This window comes from Ursus arctos, unplaced genomic scaffold (assembly GCF_023065955.2).
Source record: "Ursus arctos isolate Adak ecotype North America unplaced genomic scaffold, UrsArc2.0 scaffold_28, whole genome shotgun sequence".
Taxonomy (NCBI): Eukaryota; Metazoa; Chordata; class Mammalia; order Carnivora; family Ursidae; genus Ursus; species Ursus arctos.
In genome coordinates, this window is record NW_026622963.1 from 38,247,360 (window position 1) to 38,267,503 (window position 20,144).

Genomic DNA, 20,144 nt, shown 5'->3' on the forward strand with positions numbered 1-20,144 from the left:
AGAGGCGTCTGGGGAGGGGTGGAGACCAGAGAGGCAGGGCCAGACCGTGGGAGAAAGGGGCAGAGGTGCACAGATGGGCCAGCAGGTACAGGCAGAGAAAGGGGCAGAACAGGAGCACAGACCCACAAAGAGCAGGGGAGGTGATGTCTTCCCAGCCCCAAGGACGAGGAGGTGGCTCCTCCAAGAACACGCTGGCCGCAGACAGCCCTGTTCCCTGCAGGAGGGGACCCAGGCAGGCGTGGGGCCCCAGAGCTGTCACTGAGCAGAGCCCCAGCCTCAAGCACCTGCGGGCCAGCGCCCCTCTGCCTGCACCCCTCCCCTGTGCACACAGTGCGTGTGAGTGTGTGTGTGTGTCCATGGCCCAGCCTGGGGGAGTGATCAGCAGAGGACGGGAGGAGAGCCCTGAGCGTCCCTTGGGGAGGGCTCACCCTGCTTCTTGATGTGCTCCACCGGTCACCCACCAGGTGGGCAGCTCAGACCCTTAGCAACTCTGACATTGCCCCGAACTTCTGAAATGGATCAGAGCCTGGACAATAATCCCATTTTCCCTGCAAGCCCACAAACCACCCACCAGCCAGGAAGTCCCCTCCATTTTCAATTAGGCTCAGTTTTATTGCCGATACCATACTGTTTTGATTACTATACCTTTCTTCATAATATAGTTTGAAACCAGGGAGCACGATGCCTCCAGCTTTGTTCTTCTTTCTCAAGATTGCTTTGGGTATTTATGGTCTTTTGTGGTTCCGTACAAATTTTAGGATTGTTTCCTTCCTGCGAAAAATGCCGTTGAGATTCAGAGAGGAATTGCATTGAATCTATAGATTGCTTTGGGTAGTGTGGTCATTTTAACCATACTAAACCTTCCTATCTGTGACCATGGAATTTTTCCATTTCTTTGTGTCCTCTTCAGTGTCTTTCATCAGTGTTTTACAGTCTTTCACCTCTTTGGTTGTTTATTCCTAAGTATTTTAATCTTTTTGAGGCAGTTGTAAATGGAATTGAGTCCTTGATTTCTCTTTCTGCTTCTTCATTATTGGTGTATAGAAATGAAACAGATTTCTGTACATTGATTTTGTATGCTGCAAATTTACCGAATTCCTGTATCAGTTCTAACAGTTTTTTTTGGTGGAGTCTTTGGGCTTTCTATATATAAGTCGCATGTCATATGCAACTAGTAAATATTTTACTTCTTCCTTAGTGATTTGGATGCCTTTTATTTCTTTTTCTTGTCAGATTGCTGTGGCGAGGACTTTTAGTATTGTGTTGAATAAAAGTGGTGGGAGTGGACATCCTTGTCTTGTTCCTGACCTTAGGGGAAAGCTCTCGGTTTCACCATTAAGTATGATGTTGTCTCTGGGTTTTTCATATATGGTCATTATTATGTAGAGGTATGTTCCCTCTAACCCTACATTGATAAGAGTTTTATCATAAATGGATGTTGAATTTTGTCAAGTGCTTTTCTGCATCTGTTGAGATGATCATATGATTTTTATCCTTCATTTTGTTAATGTGGTGTATCACACCGATTGATTTGTGAATGTCAAACCATCCTTGCATCCCTGGAATAAATCCCACTCAGTCATGGATTATGATCCTTTTAATATGTTGTTGATTCAGTTTGCTAATATTTTGTTGAGGCTTTTTGTATGTATGTTCATCAGGGATATTGGCCCGTAATTTTCTCTTTTTTTGTGTGTGGTGTTCTTGTCAGCTTTTGATATCAGGTTAATGCTGGTCTGGGAAAATTAGTTTGGAAGCACTCACCCCTCCTCAATCCTTTGGTAAGAGTTTGAGAAGGGTGGATATTAAATCTTTCTGGATGTTTGGTAGCACTCACCAGTGAAGCCGTCTGGTCCTGGACATTTGTGTGTTGAGAGGGTTTTGATGACTGATTCAGTCTCCTTACTATAATTGGCCCATTCAGATTTTCTATTTCTTCATGATTCAGTCTTGGAAGACTGTATGTTTCTAGGAATTTATCCAGTTTTTCTAAGTTGTCCTATTTGTTGATGTATAATTGTTCATTGTTATCCCTTATGATCCCTTGTGTTTCTTTGGTATCAGTTGTAACTTCCCCTCTGTCATTCCTGATTTTATTTATTTGAGTCTTCTCTCTTTTTTCTTACTGAGTCTAGTTAATGGTTTATCAGTGTTATTCATCTTTTCAAAGAATGAGTTTCATTGATTTTTTTTCTGTTGTCTTTTTAGTCAATTTTATTGATTTCTGTTCTGGTCTTTATTATCTCCTTCCTTCTGATGTCAGGCTTCATTTGTTCCTCTTTTTCTAGCTCCTTTAGGTATAAAGTTTCACTGTTTGTTTGAGATTTGTCTTGTTTCTTGTCTCACTATGAACTTCCCTCCTGGAACGGCTTTTGCTGCATCCTACAGATTTTGATATGTTGTATTTTCACTTTCATTCATCTCAAGGGTTTTTTTCTTCTTCTTTGATTTCTTCATTGACCCATTTGTTGCTCAGTAGCATGTTTCCTCTGTACATATTTGTGATTTTTTTTTTTCCAGTTTTCTGTTGCAGTTGATTCCCGGTTGCATACCATTGTGGTCTGGAAAGATGTTCAGTATGATTTCAGTCTTCTTTAAATTCACTGAGTCTGGTTTGTGGCCTAACATATGTTCTCTCCTGGAGAATGTTCCATGCGCACTTGACAAGAATGTGTTTTCTGCTGCTTTCGGGTGGAGTGTTCTGTGTGGGGCTGTCAAGTGCATTTGGTCCACTGTGTCCTTTAAGGCCCCTGTTTCCTTGTTGATTTTCTGTCCGGACGATCTGTCCACCGATGCAGGTGGGGTGTCAATGTCCCCTGAGTTATCGTGCTGCTGTAGTTTTCTCTTTTTAGGTCTTTAGCATTTGCTTTATGTGTTCAGGTGCCCTTATGTTGGGTACTTACGTATTTGCAAATGCTGTATCTTGTTGCTGGATTAAGCCTTTCTCGTCGGTAATGCCCCTCTGTGTCTGTTACTGCAGACTTTATTTTGAGGACCCTTTTGTCTGATGTAAGTGTAGCTATCCCTGCTTTCTTTGGGCTTCCATTTGCATGAAACATCTCTTTCCGTCCCTTCACTTCCTGTCTGTGTGTTCTTAAATCTATGTGTCCTGACATCTTGTAGGCAACATATAGATGGGTCTTGGTTTTTGTTTGAATCCATTCAGCCACTCTGTGTCTCCTGATTGGAGAATTTAATCCATTTATGCTTGAAGTGCTTACAGATAGGTGTGTACTTATTGCCATTTTGTTCATTATTTTCTGGATATTTCCTATTTCCTCTCTGTTTCTTCTTCTCTTGCTCTCTTCCCTTGTGGTTTGATGCCTTGCTTTACTGTTATGTTTCGATTCCTATCTCACTATCTTCTGTGTATCTACTATAAGTTTTTGCTTTGTGGTTACCACGTGGCTTGCATATATCAGCCTACAGACACACCTCAGAGATGTTGGGGGTTCGGTCCCAGATCTCTGCAATAAAGTGAATATCGCAATAAAGCAACTCAAATACATTTTTCTGGTTTCCCGATGCATATTAAAGTTATGTTTGCACTATTCTGTAGTCTAGTAAGCGTGCAACAGCATGATGTCTAAAGAAGCAATGTACGTACGTGAAACTAAAAATACTGTATTGCTAAAAACTGCTAACCATCATCGGAACGTTCAGGAAGTCATAATTGCTGATCACAGGTCACCATAACAAGTATAACAATAGAGAAAAAGTTTGAAATATTGCAAGAATTACCAAAAGGTGACACAGAGACGGAGTGAGCAAATGCTGTTGGAAAAATGGTTGATGCAGGGTTGTCACACACCGTCACTTTGAAAACATGCAATAGCTGTGAGGCTCAGCAAAGCAAGCACAGAAAATGAGGTGGGCTGACCTCAGGGCACGGGGCCACACCTGAGCCCTCAGCCGGAACCAGGGCGCCACACCTGAGCCCAACAGCGACGGGACGCGCAGGAGCCTCCTGAAGGCTGTAGGGAGACGGGACACCGTCTCGGGGAAAGAGGCAGAGCGCACACTCTCCTCCAGGCTGTGTCTCCCTCCCTCCCTCCATCTCGGTGGGCAAGTGGGCAGGTGGGCAGGCGGATGGAGACGTGGATATATGCATAGATGGGCCGGTGGAGAGAGAGCGAGCCCGAAACTCGGGAAGACCGCAGCCCGGTGTGTCCACCCAACTACGCACTTCACAGAGCGGGGCCTGAGCGTCCCAGAGGAAGGGCCGCCGTCCGGAGCCACACTGCGGTCAGACTCCACGTCCAGTGCCCTTGCTCTGACCAAGAGGCCACTTGCCCCCTTAACTCTGGGTGTGCCCTGGCCCGTCACTGTGAAAAGAACCCTGGTGACTGGGGATCCCGGGCCCAGCCCCCACGGGGGCCACCTCACACCTCCAACCGCGGCCCCTCCGTGAGACGGCGCTCCCCCACCTCACAGGCGGCTGCACCCCTGCGGGACACCTGGGCCTTTGCTCCCTCCCTGCTGGCGGGTTACTGGGTCTCTCTGCGCGCGGCTCTGAGCCTTGACGTTTTCCTTCAGTCTCAGTTCTCTAAATTGCGTTTTTCTTAGCTCTTCCTGGAGCTTGGAAGTCACCCTTTCTCTCTGCCCCTGTGGACGTCGTCCTTTCCCAGCGGATTTTACTTCCTCTCTCCGTTTTTGTGTCTCTGCCCCCGCCCCCCCCCCCGTCTCCATCTCTGCATCTCTGTCTCTGTCTCCGTCAGCGTCTCCCTTCCCTCACCCCCAGGCCCCGTGTGGAGCAAAGCCTTGTTCACACGGCCATCCGTACCCCGGATTTGCAGTGACTCAGCGCAGCTCCCTTCGTGGGCACTGTCTGCTGGTCACTCGGGCACCGGGCTTGTGTAGACCCAGTGTCCGGGGAAGGTCTACAAGCACCAGGGGATCGCGCTGCCCCCAAGTCCTCTGAGACATCTACATGGCAGCCCGGGCCGCCTGGAGCCACCGAAGCCCCGCGGGGCTGTGAGCTGCCCTGTCCTGGCTCAGCAGCGCTGTTTCCTGGAGGGGACCTTGGACCCAGCACAGCGTCCTGCCTCCTCGTCCCTGTGAAGTCCTCGGGTGGGAGTGCCCCCGGGGATGCCACGTGTGCGAGGAACCTGGGCCCGGGCCTGTGACCCCCAGTGTCTCCTCCAGCTGCGGCTCCCAAGCAGCCCGCGCTCACGCCCCTTGCCCTCCGCCTGCGGACGCCCTGGCATTCCCCAGAGCTCACTCTGGCACGAGCAGCTTGCTCGCCAGGGGGTGCAGTGATGTTTCTGGGTCTGTCTGCCCCCCAGGGCCCCACAGCCACCCCTCCGCCAGCCTCTGCTCCTGGACTTCTAGCCCGTCCATCACTGGCGCCTAGGTGCTGTCTCCAAGGACAAGAGATGCAGGACACTTGGGGGAGCCCAGCCCCAGCCACGGGCTCAGCCTGGAGGAGGGGCGACAGGGATAGAGGCCCCACGGAGGCCGGGTGGAGGGATGGGTGGGCTAGCCTCACCCTGGAGAGGCAACGGGGCGTGGGGGGAGGGGCCTCTGGGAGCCGATCCTGCCCCGAGGGGCAGAGAGCTGAGTGTCCTCACGGCTTGAGAGCCAGAGGTCTCTGCTGCTGGGGGTCTCTGCAGGCGGGGTTCGGACCTGGAGGCTTCTAAGCCGTTTCCTGTGCTTACATTTCCTGCTGAGGCAGCATTGCAGGGGGTTAGGGTGCACCAGGGGAGCAAACAGCCACATGCTTCTCCACTAAGCTGGACCAACGGTGAAGAAGTTTCTGTTCGGGGTGAGGGGCTTAGCCAAGCACCTCACTCCCCACAGCCCTGAAGGGCCAGGCTCAGGGACCCCCATCCACACGGCCCCTCCCGGGACGAGCAGCTCTGCCCCCCGCCCCCACCCCCACCCCCAGCAGCTTGGCAGGAAAGGAGACCACTCCGTGGGCCCATCCAGCTCCAGGACACCCGCCCTGGGGACCCAAGGGGACCACCGTGCCTGTCTGTAGGCAGCTGAGAGTCCCCAGCTTCTGAGTTAGGACCCAGGGTCTCACCTGTCTGTAGGCTCCGGAGGCTTTCCCGTCTGTCTGTCCCCGTGCCAAGCCCTGGCCAGAGTGGATGGTGGGTGCCTGGGGAAGGTCTGCTCTCCAGCTGTGTGGCCCTGGGCAAGTGGTACCACTTCTCTGTGCCTCAGGTTCAAACACCGTGCAAGCAGCTAACACCTGCTCCACGTGGTGCAGGCGGGAATCCGTGAGATCGTGGGAGACGCGCAGGGGTGTTCGTAGTCTCCGGAGAGGCGGGGAACGTGCTAGAAGGCCACCTGCCCCTCTTCAGCTGCTCCTGGGGCAGGGCGTGCCCACCTGAGCCTTCCGAATTCAGTTATTTGAGGCTGCAACTGACATTTCGTTCCGTGGCCCCAGTTATCTGTTTCCTAGGAAACACGGGAGAGACACTGGCTCTCCAGCCACACGCACACGCACACGCACACCCTGGCTGCCACCAAGACTGACAATTAACAGAAATACAGTAAATGTCAGCAGAGGCTAAAAATAGTTTACACACCAAACCTCGGCGGCGGCTCCCGGCCGGCTGGGCGCCGCGGGGGAGGGAGGGGGACGCGGACAGCACCTCGTCTGACACAGTGCCACGCCGTGGCCCGGGTGCGGCTCTGGCCCGGCGGACCTGTGGGTCCATCTCTGCACCCCGCCACCTGCCTCTCTCCCACCTCCACCAGGATGAGACCCAGAGGCGGCCACGGGTGGGGCCCCAGCACTTGGTTGGCCCACCCCTCTGCCTGCCTCCCTCTGTGAGGCCCACACTCCCAACCCCCTCGGCAGCCTGGAGAGACGCGGCCTATGGGCACACAGTCTGCATGTCCCTCCCCCGCTCCGCCCCGACCCCCTAAAACCTGCCCCTCGTCCTGCCAATGCCCCTCCCTTCTCCAGGGCACCCCCACCCCCTAATCACTCAAGCCAGAAACCTGGGTGTTGTCCCCCCGGTTCTGTCCTCTCAGCCCGTCCCCCCGCTGGGCACCGCCACCCAGACCCTGCCCACCTTGTCTCTGGCATCCCTATTCCTGCCATCCAGCCCCTTCCACCCCGAATACACTGGGGGCTCCAGATGTCTGTGCTGCCCCCACGCTCCTTGTCCTGGACCGGGGCTCCAACCGCCGGGCAGCCATCCTGCGCTCCCTGGGCTGACCCAAGGGTGGCTTTCTCTGCCCCCACAGCCCTGTGTTCTTGCCTCCCTCACAGCAATGACCGTAGCTCACAGGTGTGCTCGCTGGGCTGCAGGCGTCGTTCTAGGAGCCGAGGGGCGCTCACCTGGACAGTATAACTGATGTGTGTCTGCTGCTGGCTCCTCTGCTTCCCCAGGGGGCAGGCCCCGAGCAGGTCACCTGCACCCAATAGGGGTGCTTCTGATGGGCGCCCCTCGGGGCCCTGTCTGTCCGTTGCTCTAACCCCAGGACCAGAAGAGTGCTTGGTACATTTCTATGGAGTGAATTACAGGCACGCGGCACTCAGTTGGCACCCAGTTCCCAAAGCGGGTCCCCCATGGTGTTCTTTCTCTGCCTTCCTCCAAGCACACCTGGTGGTTTAAAACTGGCTTTTTTGCAATTTGTTGACAAATCAGGCTTTGTGGGTTTTGCTTCCTTCTTACAATACCTAAGCATAGGCCCTGTTCCACCGTACAAAGCCTGCCTTAATCAAGAGTTAGACAGCGCTAACTAGAATGGCGTCCCGTGATCACAAGTAACGAACCCTCACCTGGCGGCCGTGGCCGTGAGCACTTTGCAAAACAGCCAGACTGGGAGCAGCAGACGCTGCGAGTTCCGCGGGCACCCGGCTAATCAGAGATGTCTTCTTCTCGGTGCAGCATTATTTCACGGTTAACTTCAGCCACGAGAACCAGAAAGCCCTGGAGCTGAGGACAGAGGATGCCAAGGACTGTGACGAGTGGGTGGCGGCCATCGCTCACGCCAGGTATGTCCCACCCCCCCACAGTCGCGGCAGAAGAGGCTGAACCCGAGGGCCCTGCCCGGAGCAGACCCAGGCCCGGCGGAGCGGGGGGTGGGAGAGGGAGAGCCGTGAGGGGGGTCTTGGCGGGGGACCCTCGGAGCCCTGGAGCTCTGGGTCTGTGCCTCCCTCGGTGCCGCTGGGAGCCGGAGACCTGAGGAGCAGCTCCCACCTGCTTCAACACACCGGCTCCTTCCTCCCTTCCCCGTCGGGGAGCTGAGCCCCATTCAGTTGGGGTCCAGGGTTTTGTGGCTACCGAAGTCTAAGCCCGGGCTCCAACCCGGATGCGGCCACTCATCTGCTGGGTGACCGTGAACTGTCCCTGTCTTTCTTCTGGGCCCGTTTCCTGTCCTGTAGACAGACATTCTCTAAACTTCTCTGAGCTCGGGGATTCTGGACCTCCTCCTCTCTCCCAACAGTGTGTGCTCCACGCTGGAGGGGCCAGATGGAGAGAAAAGCAAAGGGCTGTCCATATATGCTGCAGAGAAAACGGGGCTCCACACTGGATTGAGTCTTTTGGGTCGTGGGGAAGTGACAGGCTTATGGGCTAGGGTGTGGCTCCACAGCTGACAATCCCCTGGCAGAGCCGAGTCCTGTGGGAGGGCAGGACCCCCAGAGTTGCCCCTCTCAGCAGGTGATCTTGCTGGCTCAGTGGGGAGTGGTGTGTTTCTGTGTCTGTCTGCCTGTTAGGTGCAAGGTCCTGAGGGCAGAGACCAGGTGTGGTTCTTTGCATCCCCAGGGCTTATAGAGGCATAAGCAAGTGGTTAGCAAATGTGGACTGGAAGAATTCAAGGATGGATGGATGGATGGATGGAGGATGGACGCAAGGTTGGATGTCGAATGGAAGATGAATGAAGGATTAATGGAGGGTAGATGAATGATGAACGGATGTGTTTAAAAGTATGCGTGATGGTGAATGCATAGACAGGTGATGAATGATGCATGGATGGTGTGGGGGTGACTGGACAGATGGACGGATGGATGAATAGGTAGGTGGGTGGATGGATGGATGGATGGATGGATAGATGGGTGGATGGACGGACGGATGGACGGACAGATGGAGGGGGGGATGAATGGGTAGGTGTGTGGCTGGGTGGTTGGATGGAACGGTGAATGGGTAGGTGGATGGGTGGGTGGATGGATGGATACCAGGGCCCTTCCTTGAGCCCTGGAACAAGCCAGCTGACCAGAAACCCTTCATTATGGCCACAGCACTGACTGTGACCTTGAGGTCAGGCCATGTCCATCCCTGTCCTCGAGGAGTGTCTAGTCCAGCCATGGAGACCAGGCTCTCACACATGAACTCGTAGAGTCAGGCTCTGAGTGTGGCACTGGGCAGACGGGGAGGGGTGCAGCTGTTCCCCAGGAATGTCCCGTCCGGTCAGGAAGACCTTGGACATGTCCACAGCTAGCTCTCATACGCGAAGGCCCTGGTGGGTACAAGGCACCGTGGGGAAGAGACGTCTGCAGGGAGTTGAAGGAAGCTGGAAACCGGGTGACATTTGATCTGAGCCAGCGGACCAGGCTGAGGCATGTTTAACGGGTTTAACTATGAGCGCTTCGGCCCCCAGCCCCACCCGCAAGGCACTGATGGAGGAGGGAGGCTTCCAGGAATAATGAAGAGACCAAGTGTGGGTTTCGGAAGGTCGTAACGGGTCTTGAACACCCAGCTGGGGTGTTTGGCCTTTACTCTGTGAACGGTGGGAGCTATCGAAGGTTTTACACCAGGGGAGTAACACGCTCAGAGCTACAGTTTTGAGTTGAGGACCAAATGAATCATTCACGTGGAGGAACTTTCTGAGTGTCGAAGCAATACAGAAGCCTAACTGGTTGCACAGTCTGATAACCAAGACGACGCCGGCTTAGAAAATCCATTGATACGGAAATGCCTTAGAGGCGGTGAGACGCTGCTACACACGGAGCCTAGCCTGGCAGAGGTGACGGGGACACAGCAGCAGAGGCTGGGCCGGGCTGGGGTCCGTCACTCACACACACAGGCAGGAGCGGAAAACGGCTCAGCCACTTCAGAAAACTCTTAGGTGCTTAAAAATTAGCAATTTAAACATGGCTAGGCGTGCTCTGTGACCAGCCATTCCAGCCTTTCGGTGTTTATCTGAGAGAAACAAAAAACATCCACGGAAAGTCTGGTATGCACGTGTCCCTCGCAGCTTTATGCACAGGAGTCCCCAGACTAGAACTAGCCGAGGTGTCCATCCGCAGACAGACGTGCGGACAAGCCCCGGTACGTCCGCGTGACAGAACACCGCTCAGCGGTGGAAGGCAACCGCCACAAGCACGCGTCACAAACAGACCAACGTCAAAGTCACCAGGCAGAGGAAGAAGAGCGCTGCAGGGTCCACAGCCGTGTGTGACCGTCCACACTTCAGGCGGGGAACGTGTGCCTCAGACGGCACGTGGGCGTGAGCGGCCCCGCGCTGAGGGGGACTGGAGCCCCGCTCTGGCTCCAGCCGCTGCGCTCGCCGACTGTCATTTGGGGGAAGTCACGTCCCCTCTCCGGGCTCAGTGTCTTCATGCATAAAATGAGAACGTGGGTCTTTCGTGGTTCCCGAGTTCCCTTCCAGCTCAGAGTCTGGGTCTCCAAAGACAGTGCTGCCCAAAGAGGTGCTCAGTACCTCATTCCTGGAGGAGAGGGAGGGGGAGGGGGAGGCGGAGCGGCCGGGATCGGCTGCACGGAGACGCTACTCCACACCCAGCGCCAGCGTCCACTACCAAGGCACCAAGTCTCGGATTTCCACGCCCCTGGAGTGCAGAGAAGTGTGGCAGCCTGAAGACAGATGCCGCCGTCCCTCCGCTGAATCTCCCTTGCAAGTAAAGAGAATTGAGCCTCTCGGGAAGTGGGAGAAACTTTGAAACCTAATATTCTGGTTAATGCTCATTTTTGTAAGGGAGCCGACAATCCTCACGTCAAGCAATAGTCCTGCCCAGCAGAGTCCGCGCTTACAGCCTTATTGCTCTTTAGACGGGCGGGGAAGCCAGGACCCTCCTGGGCACGTGCTCCAGTCTGCCTCGCGCCCTGCTCCCCCTGCCCCATCTACCCTCCCCTTCACCCCCTGCCGCCTTCGGGCCCCACGGGAGTCAGCCTCCTCTGACCCCATCCAGGGACCAGGCTTCCCCCGCCTCCAGGGGACCCCCACCACCCCTCAGTGCAAGGCTGCTCCCCACACATGGCTGCCTGGGCTCTCACATTTAGGGCTGAGGGCGCGTGCGTGCGGCTCACAGTGACTAAAGCCAGCATCGCGAGCCCGGCGCCCACTGACCAGCCCATTCAGGGCAGCTGCGAAGTCATGTAAGAACTTGCCAGACGGGACGGTGTCCTCTTGATTGGGCAAACAGGGAGCCTGCTGGTGACCCCCGACCAGGACGCTGCTCCAGTGGGCGCAGGTGGCCGCCCCGGGCTGCCCTGGGCTAGGAGCCAGGTGGGACAGACAGTGGGGACGATGGGTGAGGGCGGGCTGCTCTCTCAGCAAACCGTGCTGCACAGGTGGGAGGGGGGCTGGGTCTGTCCCTCAGCCGGAGGGACTCGGGGCTCCTTATGTGCCGAGGAGAGAGAGCCTGTGGGACAGGGGCCACTGCTGACACAGAAGGGACGGACATTCGGGGGTCCAGGACGGGGCCTGGGCTTGGGCGGGGCGAGCAGGGCCTCTGCCCTCTGACGGGAGGGGAGCACAGTCATCACAGCATGCGTGCGTCACGTGTGCCAGGCTGTCCCACACTGGGACACGGACACCGGTCTGAGGTCCCCGGGCTGATGGGTGTGCGAGCGAGCGAGCGAGGCCGGGCCCAGCGGGCAGACTGGGTCAGAGCACGGCCTCAGCCAGAACCCACACGTGCGGGGCAGGGGTGGCCGTGCTGGGGGGCTGGCGGGACGTGGCAGAGAGCGTGACGGTGATGCAGGCAGGCTGCGAGGCAGGAACGGGGCCACCGGCAGGTGGGGGCTGAGGCCAGAGAGGCGTGGAGATGGGAGGTGGGCAGGGAGCTCTGGCGGCTGAAGTTGGAGGCCAGAATCTGGGAGCTGTCTGCAGTGGAGAAGCCAAGGGTGGGAGGAAGCTGGGGGTGCAGGCGCAGGAGGGGGAGGGGAGGCTCCTGGGGGCCCTGTGGGGGGGAGGATGGGGACCAGGGACAGGGAGGACCTACCCTCTGAGTCCATGCTGGCTTCCCAGCCTCCTGCCCCGATGGGCCCTGCTGCAAACTTCCCTTGCAAAGCCCCCCACCCTCTGAGGCTGCACCCCCTTTATGGAATCGGGTCTTTCCCCAACTCTAACACCTTCAAATGGCCCTGCTCGTGCTGTGGGGTGTCAGGGAGAACCCTGGCCCAGAACACAGGTGACCTGGCTGCACCCCCAGAGGCCTGGGACCGGTGACATTGGGCAGAGCATGGCAGCCCCCTGCAAGGCTGGCCATCCAGGTCCCCCCAGTCGTGATTCGTTGCAAGTCTGAGGCCTATTAAACTACACAAATGCTTGGCTATCTCTTCTGCCCTCTGCTTATCCTGTGGTGACCCTCTGACCCGGCCCCCTAACCTTCAGCCTTGTTGCCAGTCTCCCCCAACACAGCATCCCAGCCGAGGCTGCCCTTGGATGGGTGTGTGCCCAGAGCCCTGGGTTTGGCCTCAGAGACCTGGGCTGTGGGGCCATCCCTTACCGTCTGGGTTGGAAAAGACAGCATCACGGCTGGAGTCAGAGCTAGCCCGGGGAGAGGAGGGGAGACGGGCTTCAGACAGAACACCTGCCTGTGCAAAGGCCCGGGGGCCGTGGTGGGGGAGAATGGGACCAGTGGGACCCAGAGGTCGGAGCGCGAGACGGGAGTTGGGCAAGAGGCCCCGGGCGCTGTGCGCGGCCGTCAGGACCCCCTCCCGAGTGCCGTCGGTGGGGGCGTCCCCCGGGCTGCGTCTCCAGGGTGGAGCAGGCGGCGTGCTAAGCTGCGTGTCCGTCTGTCCGCAGCTACCGGACCCTGGCCACGGAGCACGAAGCGCTGATGCAGAAGTACCTGCACCTGCTGCAGATCGTGGAGACGGAGAAGACGGTGGCCACGCAGCTGCGGCGGCAGATCGAGGACGGCGAGATCGAGATCGAGCGGCTGAAGGCAGAGGTGACCGCCGGCCGGGTCCAGGCCCCGGACCAGCCCCGCACGCCACCCCGGGCTCCTGCAGGGGCGGCGGGAGGGCGACGGGCCGAGCGGGAAGGGTGCACAGTCAGATCTGGGTTCACATCTGCCCCCTGAGCCCCGTGCCTCGGTTTCTTCATCTGTAAGATGGGCTTTTATCCTCACCCGGCAAGGTTGTGAGGATGGCGTGAGGTGAGGGGCGAGTTGCAGGGTCCGTGCAGAGGACCGTGCTGACTAAGCATTCTCGTCGCCGGCCAGCACAGCGCGGGCGCGGGGACGCCGAGTGGTCAGCATCACGGCAGCCCCTTCGCTCTGCTCTTCCGCGGCTCGCCGGGCGGCCGTCTGGAGGCTGAGCCTGCTAGGACCGCGACACTGAGTGCGGTCCGTGCAGCGGCAGCTTCTTAGAAATGCGGATCCCAGGCCTCCGCCCCCGACCTCCAGGGTTGGAACCTGCGCTGTCTCGGCCTCCCGAGCAGCTCCCTCGACGTGTGAGCGGGCAGTGCCCTCTGCCCCTTAGACGCCCCTGCCAGCTGTTCACCCACCGCAGAAGGATCTGATCCCCGCCCCACGGCGCACGCAGCACCGCCTGGCCACATCACACGAGAGCCAAGGCCTCTGCGCTGAGGAGGGGATGGGAAAGCTCGGACTCCTGCAGTCAGGGTCAGCGACGTCATTTCCAGGGCCCGATGCAAGGCTGAGGCCAGGGCTGGGAAAGTCCCCCCCCCGCCGCCCACAGCCCACCACCCCAACCCACGGTGGGCAGGTGACCCCCAACTTCAGTGTCCACCTCCCCCAGCCTCTGCACCGTGATGCACTAGGTACCCAGATTAGGGGGTCACCCACCGAATGCGCCAGCTGCTGTCTCCCACCCTTCCTGAGACCCCACGGTTGCACACGGGACCCCCTCCCACATCGAGGCTCCTGCAGGGGTGACGGTGGGATTCCATCTTCCCTGCTGATGCCACCCAGTTGCCACCCGGACAGAAAGTAGCAGTGGTCGTGGGTTCCCGGGTACTAGGGTGTGGGGAGTGGGCAGCCGAGAGCCCGTCCCGGGGAGGCACACGTGAGCTCAGGCTCCAAGACCCTGAGGTGCGCTCCGCGGTCCCATCACATGTCACTTACAACACAGAAAATTCAAAGAGAAAATTTTCAGAATTTCTAGATGGGAGCCGCAGAGCTGGGAGCCCCAGGCACAGGTCGCATCCCCCATGCTCGTGAAGCCAGCTCCGCCTGGCGTGGTCAGACTGGAGGTCACCAGCCTCGTGAAGTCCCCTTGGGAGCTCAGGTCCAACCAAATGTCAGAGTCAACATCCCTCCTCCAGTCCTGCACCGGGCACCTCGGGCCCCCTCAGTCTGTCCAGCACCATCCTGAGAAGGTCCAGGCTCAGAGACCGCAAGCCACCCTCTTGAGCTCACACAGCTGGGGGTGCGCAGAGCTGAGACTGGAGCCCAGGGCTGGCTGTCCACTTGTCAGTCTTTCCACTCCGCTCGGAGCCTCTTCGCACACGGCTCCAGGGTGGGAGCTTGTCCCGTCTCTAAGCCACCTGGTTCATTCTGGAATTAGTCCCACCCCGGAGAGCACCCCTGGGATCTCCCCTAGCCCAGCACACATCCCCGAGTCTGGGCTGCACCCCTGTGAGGAGCCAGAGGCCTGCCCCAGCCCCACAGTAGGAGCTTTACAAGCAGGAGTCCGGCTGCCTTTAAGCCTGCAGCCCCTTGACCACTGCCCCTGGCCTCATCCTCTTCCCCGCACCCTCCTCCCCGGTCTCGTGGGGCTCCAGCCAGAGCCGTGAGCCCTGCGCCCTGCACCCTTGTCATCCCACCTTCCTGCCTTGTGGAATCCTAGCAGGTCCAACGCCTCCGCGCAGGGCCCCGCCCCAGCTGGGAGAATGCTCACTGCTCCTGCCCCTCGACGTTCCCGCACCCGCCTGCCTCATCAGAGCCGGCTCCGTGCCTGTCCCCACCAGCCTGGTGGGGGCTCCTGGAGGGCCCGGCTGCTCTTACTCACTCCTTATGCCTGGCACACAGTAGGTGCTTAGTGAATACATGGGTGTCCCGCCCTGTGCAGGGTCCTAGAGGGATGGCAGCGTCTACCGCTAGGGTCTGATTGTCGTACGATGACATCAGCATTGTAACAGTTGGCGCTGTGGACCCGGGCAGAAGATGAGGTCTTGCGGGCAGAGAGGGTGCGGGTCCGTGCTGCGGAGGGCCTCAGGGATTTGTGCGCGAGAGAGGGGTGGGTGCCGAGGGGGCGTCCCGTGTCGCTGGGGAGCAGAAAGCAGGTCAGTTGTGAGTGTGTGAGAGTGAGTGTGTGTGTGTGTGTGTGTGTGTGTGTGAGTGAGAGTGTGTGATGGCTGCAGAGAGCAGCTTGGTGGGAAATTGGAGCAACGCTTCCAACTGAGTGCATCGCCCTCCAGGGCAAAAGATCCTTTAAAAGAAGACTTTGAAAGAAAGGCTGTCTTAGTAAAGCTTTTGGGCTGTAGTCCGTCCCCCACACACCCTGCAGGACAGGTGGACACAGCCCGTGCCCGGGAAGTAGGCCGCGAGGGAGGCAGGAGGCCGTGGAACGTGACCACTGGAGGGATCCGAAGACGCTTAGGTCCACAGCAAAGGGAGGGACTCATCCAAGGTCGCTCCAAGGTCACCTGAGTGACGGAGTCCCAGCTCGGACTTGGGTCTCCTGACTCCAGATCCTTGGCCCATGCCGACCCCCTGAGGAGCCAGGTCTGATGTAAGGGGGCGTGTTTGCCAACCGAGGTATCGCCCGCAGGGCCCCGGGCCCCCACGGTCCACCTGTCCTCCACTGGCCAGATACAGCTGCCCAAGCCTGTCCCGCACATCCCCGAGGACATGCAGGGGCTTGCCTTCTCCTGCCCACCTCCCGCTCCCAGACTCTGGTCTCCGGACTCTCCTCATCCTTCCCACAGCAGCGGCCTGCCCTCCCCCTGCACTGCTCGGTGCCCTGAGGGTGGCTACCACGCGTGTCTGTCAGGGTGACCCGGACCCCGCTGCGGTCACAACCCCCACATCGTGGGGGCTTCAAGCAGCAAGGGCTGCTTCCTCCCTCACATGGGGTGTCCCTGGGGGTCCTGCTCCAGAACGCTCACTCGGAGTCAGGGACACAGCCGACGGGGCCCCCGGGCTCATGCGCAGGGAAGGGAGCTGCGAGCGATGCGCACACCTCTGCTCACGTTTCCATGGACACAGCGCGTCACAGGACCAGGCCCGCCATCCAGGAAGCACAGTCCTGCTTCGTCTGTCCGAGGAGGAGAACCAGGATCCACAGAAGCCCTGACGGCTGCCCGACTGTGCTTCCCTCTTCTGTCCCCAAGCCCCCAACATGGGCTGTCGTGCGGAGCACAGGACAGACATCCTGAAAGATGTGGACACAGCAGAGTTGCGGCTTTCACAGCTGAGTCAGAAACTGGCTTACACAGGAGACGCCCCGCCATCCCGTCCCCTGGCCCTTCCTGCCACGGTGGCGGTATCTCACCGGGAGCCCTCCCCCCCAGGGCATGGTGCCCGGGAGTTGGCTCCTAGCGGGAACCTGCCGTCTAACTTCAGGAGTTCTGCAGGCTGGTTGCTCAACTTGTGGCAGCTGGACGTGGGCCACGGTGGGACTGTCCACCGTGGACTTGGCAGGCGCAGCCAGTCGGGGTCTTTCCTTCAGAGAGCGGTCAGTGGCATTTCACGGTCTCCTCTTCCAGCCCAGCTGTGTGATTTTCAGGGCTCGCGGCACAAGGAAGACCCAGGCCCCTCAGAACGTCCGGGCAGCAGCAGCCGAGCCGTCAGCCAAACCTGGGCCCTTGCGGGTCCGGGGCTCTGCACAGGTCACGCTGCGGGTCACCAGCTCCACCGCTGCGCCCTGTGCGCCCTGCAGCCCCGCAGCCGCCTCTCCCTGCGGGCACGAGAGATGGCGCCCCGACAGAAGTCTATACCGCACTGGGCACCCCTGCTCTCTGGCTCCCCTGACAACACCCTGTCAGGCCCCGTCTCCCGTCGCCACACAGCTGAGGACCTTCTAAAGCGAAGGGGCCTCCACCTCTGAGAAGGGCGTCCCTCCGGGCATTGTTTCAGCAGCGATCCTTCTCCCGGTGACGGTCGGAGGTGAGTGTGGAGGCCGAAGCGGACCTGCAGGGCAGCTCAGATGCAGTCCTGCACCTGAGTCCTGGAGGCCTTACTCTGGAAGGAACTGCGGAGATCTTCAGTGCAGGGTTTAGATCAGTCCTGCAAACAGTTTGCCATGGAAGGTAGGGCAGCGAGGAGACCACTCTGGGGGACTCGGGAGAGTGCAGCCAGCCCTGTGGTCCGCACCGGGGCACACCTCCACGCCTGGAGGCTTGCCTCCCGTGTCTCCTGCTGCGTGCCCTTCCCCTGCTAACCTGGCACACCACACCCTGCGTGCCCCGTGCCTCCGTTCACAGCATCCCGTCCCCTGGAAGTCCTCCATCCCATAGCCCTCCTGTTGGACTCCTATTCATCCTTCAGAACCTCTTCTGGATGGCCCTTGCTGCTTCCCTGGCGAGACCCTCCCACTGCAGTCGCTGCACGACTTGTCCTGTCGTATTGACCCCCTTGTTAGGCTGGGAGCTCTTCGAGGGAGCGATCTGGCTTCTCCACCTCCAGCCGCCTCTCACCAGAGCCCAACACAGAGGCGTCACCAGGACAGTGGACAAGATTGGCCCAGGAGGACGGAGATGGGCCCCTGGTTGGCTTGGAAGAGGCCAGAGGGGATCGAGAGGGGAGGAGAGGAAGCTGGGCCGTGTGCCAGCTGCTTGAAGACCAAGAAATACGGAGATCTTTAGCAAAACCTCGGCTGGTAACAAAAACACCCTGGGTGAATTCCCCCGTCAGCTACTGCACTAAATGCCCTCTGGATTAAAGACGCCATCTCAGGGACGGTGGGCGGGAGCCAGTGCTCTGTGTCCCAAAGCGGTATGGCCAAGAAAGCCAGACTGCGGGGTGGCAGGTGGTCAGGGGCCCGCTGAGACACCAGGCGTAGAGCCGGGCTGGGCAGCCAGGGCTGGACGCCAGCCAGGGGGTCGGGGCAGGAGACAAAGTGCCAGGTCTCCGTGGCCATCATTGCCGAGGGTCAACCGAGCAGGCCCTGGGTGCCAGCCAAGCAAACTGGGGTCCAAAGCAAATCCACCCCCAGAAGGGGACCTGCCAGGTTTCGAGAAAGGTGGCCGGTGGGAGCTCCGTGGGGCTGGGGCGCCCTCCACCTCCCCATGCTCCGCTCCTGGCAGGGAGGAGCCGAAGCCCAAGACCTCTGCAGGGTCCCCAGGCTCACAGCACTCCAGAGTTTGCCCACCCAGCCCATTGCTTAAGTAAAGGCTCCAGGGCTTGCCGGCACTGCCTGAGCTTGGAGCGTAGTGCTTGACCTAATTGCATCTATTTTCGCCCTGGTCCCTGCTGAGGAGTTGTCCTGGAACGCCTCTCCCTGAGAGGAGCGCCATCAGTTTTAAATACAGGCTACTCGCACTCACACACACACACACACACTCACACACTCATACACACACGTCGCCATTGTGAAGAGAAGAGGGGTAGGGTGTGCAAAGCCTCGGCGGGAAGTGATAATATCAGGCCAGGGGTGGGGGTGCTGCCCCGGCATCCCCGTGTTTCTGAGCTAAGAGCCTGCATGTGCGTGTATGTGTGTGTGCGTGTGCTCACAAGTGTGCGTGTGCGCGTGTGTCCGTCGGCCCTCTGGAGCATAGATCAAAGAGCCACTCGTTATGTCGATGTGAAGATGTTCTCTGAGAACTGAAAAAAAGCCGGGGGGGCGGGCAGGGGACAATGAGAGAGAGAAGAAAAGCCCTCGCCGGCCTGAACACTTCTCGAGTATTTTCAGCCACTCTGCGAGCATCGGCTGCGGTAATTTTAGCAGCCAGGGGAGTGGAGAGCGGGTAACTGTTTCATTTTGCTTTCAAAGTGCTCAATCGTGAGAGCCCATTCGTTCTGCGGTTCAGCAAGTGGCCTTGAGGGGACAGAGCCGTGTGCTCTGCAGAGGGAGCTGGCTCGGCCGTGGCGTTGGCAGGCTCCCCGCGCTACTGTCTCTGGTCGCGCGGGCCCAGCGGCCGCAGTGGGCTCCTGGGGCGGGGGGGGGGGGGGCTCCGATTCTCCTGGAATTCGCTTCTGTATGTAGCGCACAGGCGTGTGCCGAGCACCCGGCCCCTTGGCAGGCACCGGGAGCGGTGGATGGGAGCAGCAGACAGAGAGGGAGGGGCAAGCAGGACCTGGGCTCGGAGCGGCAGGAAGAACGCGCCCCGGGCCATCCACTAGAGGAGGCCCAGGGGACCCCGCCACCGTGTGGTCCCCGGGGCCCCCTTCTCCTGGGCACCGCCCCGTGGTTCTGGGCTTGGGCTGTGCTGGACTCTCTGACCCCCACATCAGGCGACTGGAGGCTTTCTAGGGCAGCGCGAGTGTTCCTTCCCAGGGCTGGCCCGTGTTTCTAGGCCAGCAGCGTCCACAGGGGGCTCCTGGGCGGAGAAGGGCTTCAGGGCAGCCCCTGGGGGGTAGGGGGTGGCCACACCAGCAGGGCTTTGCCTCAGCCGCCTGCTTTTCTCTGATTCCAGCACAGCTTTGTCTGAAAAAATAAGGGGACTGCCCGAGCGTCCATTTATAGATGAAGGGATTGCAAGAGGGTATGTAAATACCACGGAAAATTACTGGGGCTAACAAGGAGGGCGTTGTGACACCTGTGGCCGCGTGGTGGACCTGGGGCACCGACTGACAGCAGGTGAAGTCGGCCGTCGCAGAAGGAAGGGTCTGTAGGATTCCAGGCCTCTGAGGTCGGAGAGGAGTCCCGCTCATAGTCAGAAAGCTGATGGGGCAGGGGACAAGGGGCGGGGGCATGTTGTTTCATGGGGACGGAGTTCCGGTGTGGGAAGATGGAAAGTTCTGGAGATGTGGTGTACTGCAGTGGCACTCGGCGGCCCAGCTGAAACGGGTCAAAATGGTGAAGTTCAATGTTGTTTTGCCAGAGTAAAAATCAAAAATAAAGGGGCCGATGGTTTGGGGCGTAGGGAGGAGA

The 20,144-nt window shown here is 58.7% G+C and overlaps 1 protein-coding gene across 1 annotated transcript in view; it reads left to right on the plus strand.

The window, feature by feature from the left end:
* Positions 1 to 20,144, plus strand: part of RASGRF1 (Ras protein specific guanine nucleotide releasing factor 1) — a 94,893-nt gene that overhangs the window by 13,059 nt on the left and 61,690 nt on the right. Inside the window, exons 2-3 of the mRNA XM_026510612.3 lie at positions 7,848 to 7,954; positions 12,949 to 13,096. Coding sequence (XP_026366397.1) covers positions 7,848 to 7,954; positions 12,949 to 13,096 — 255 coding nt within the window. The remainder of the gene's footprint in view (positions 1 to 7,847; positions 7,955 to 12,948; positions 13,097 to 20,144) is intronic.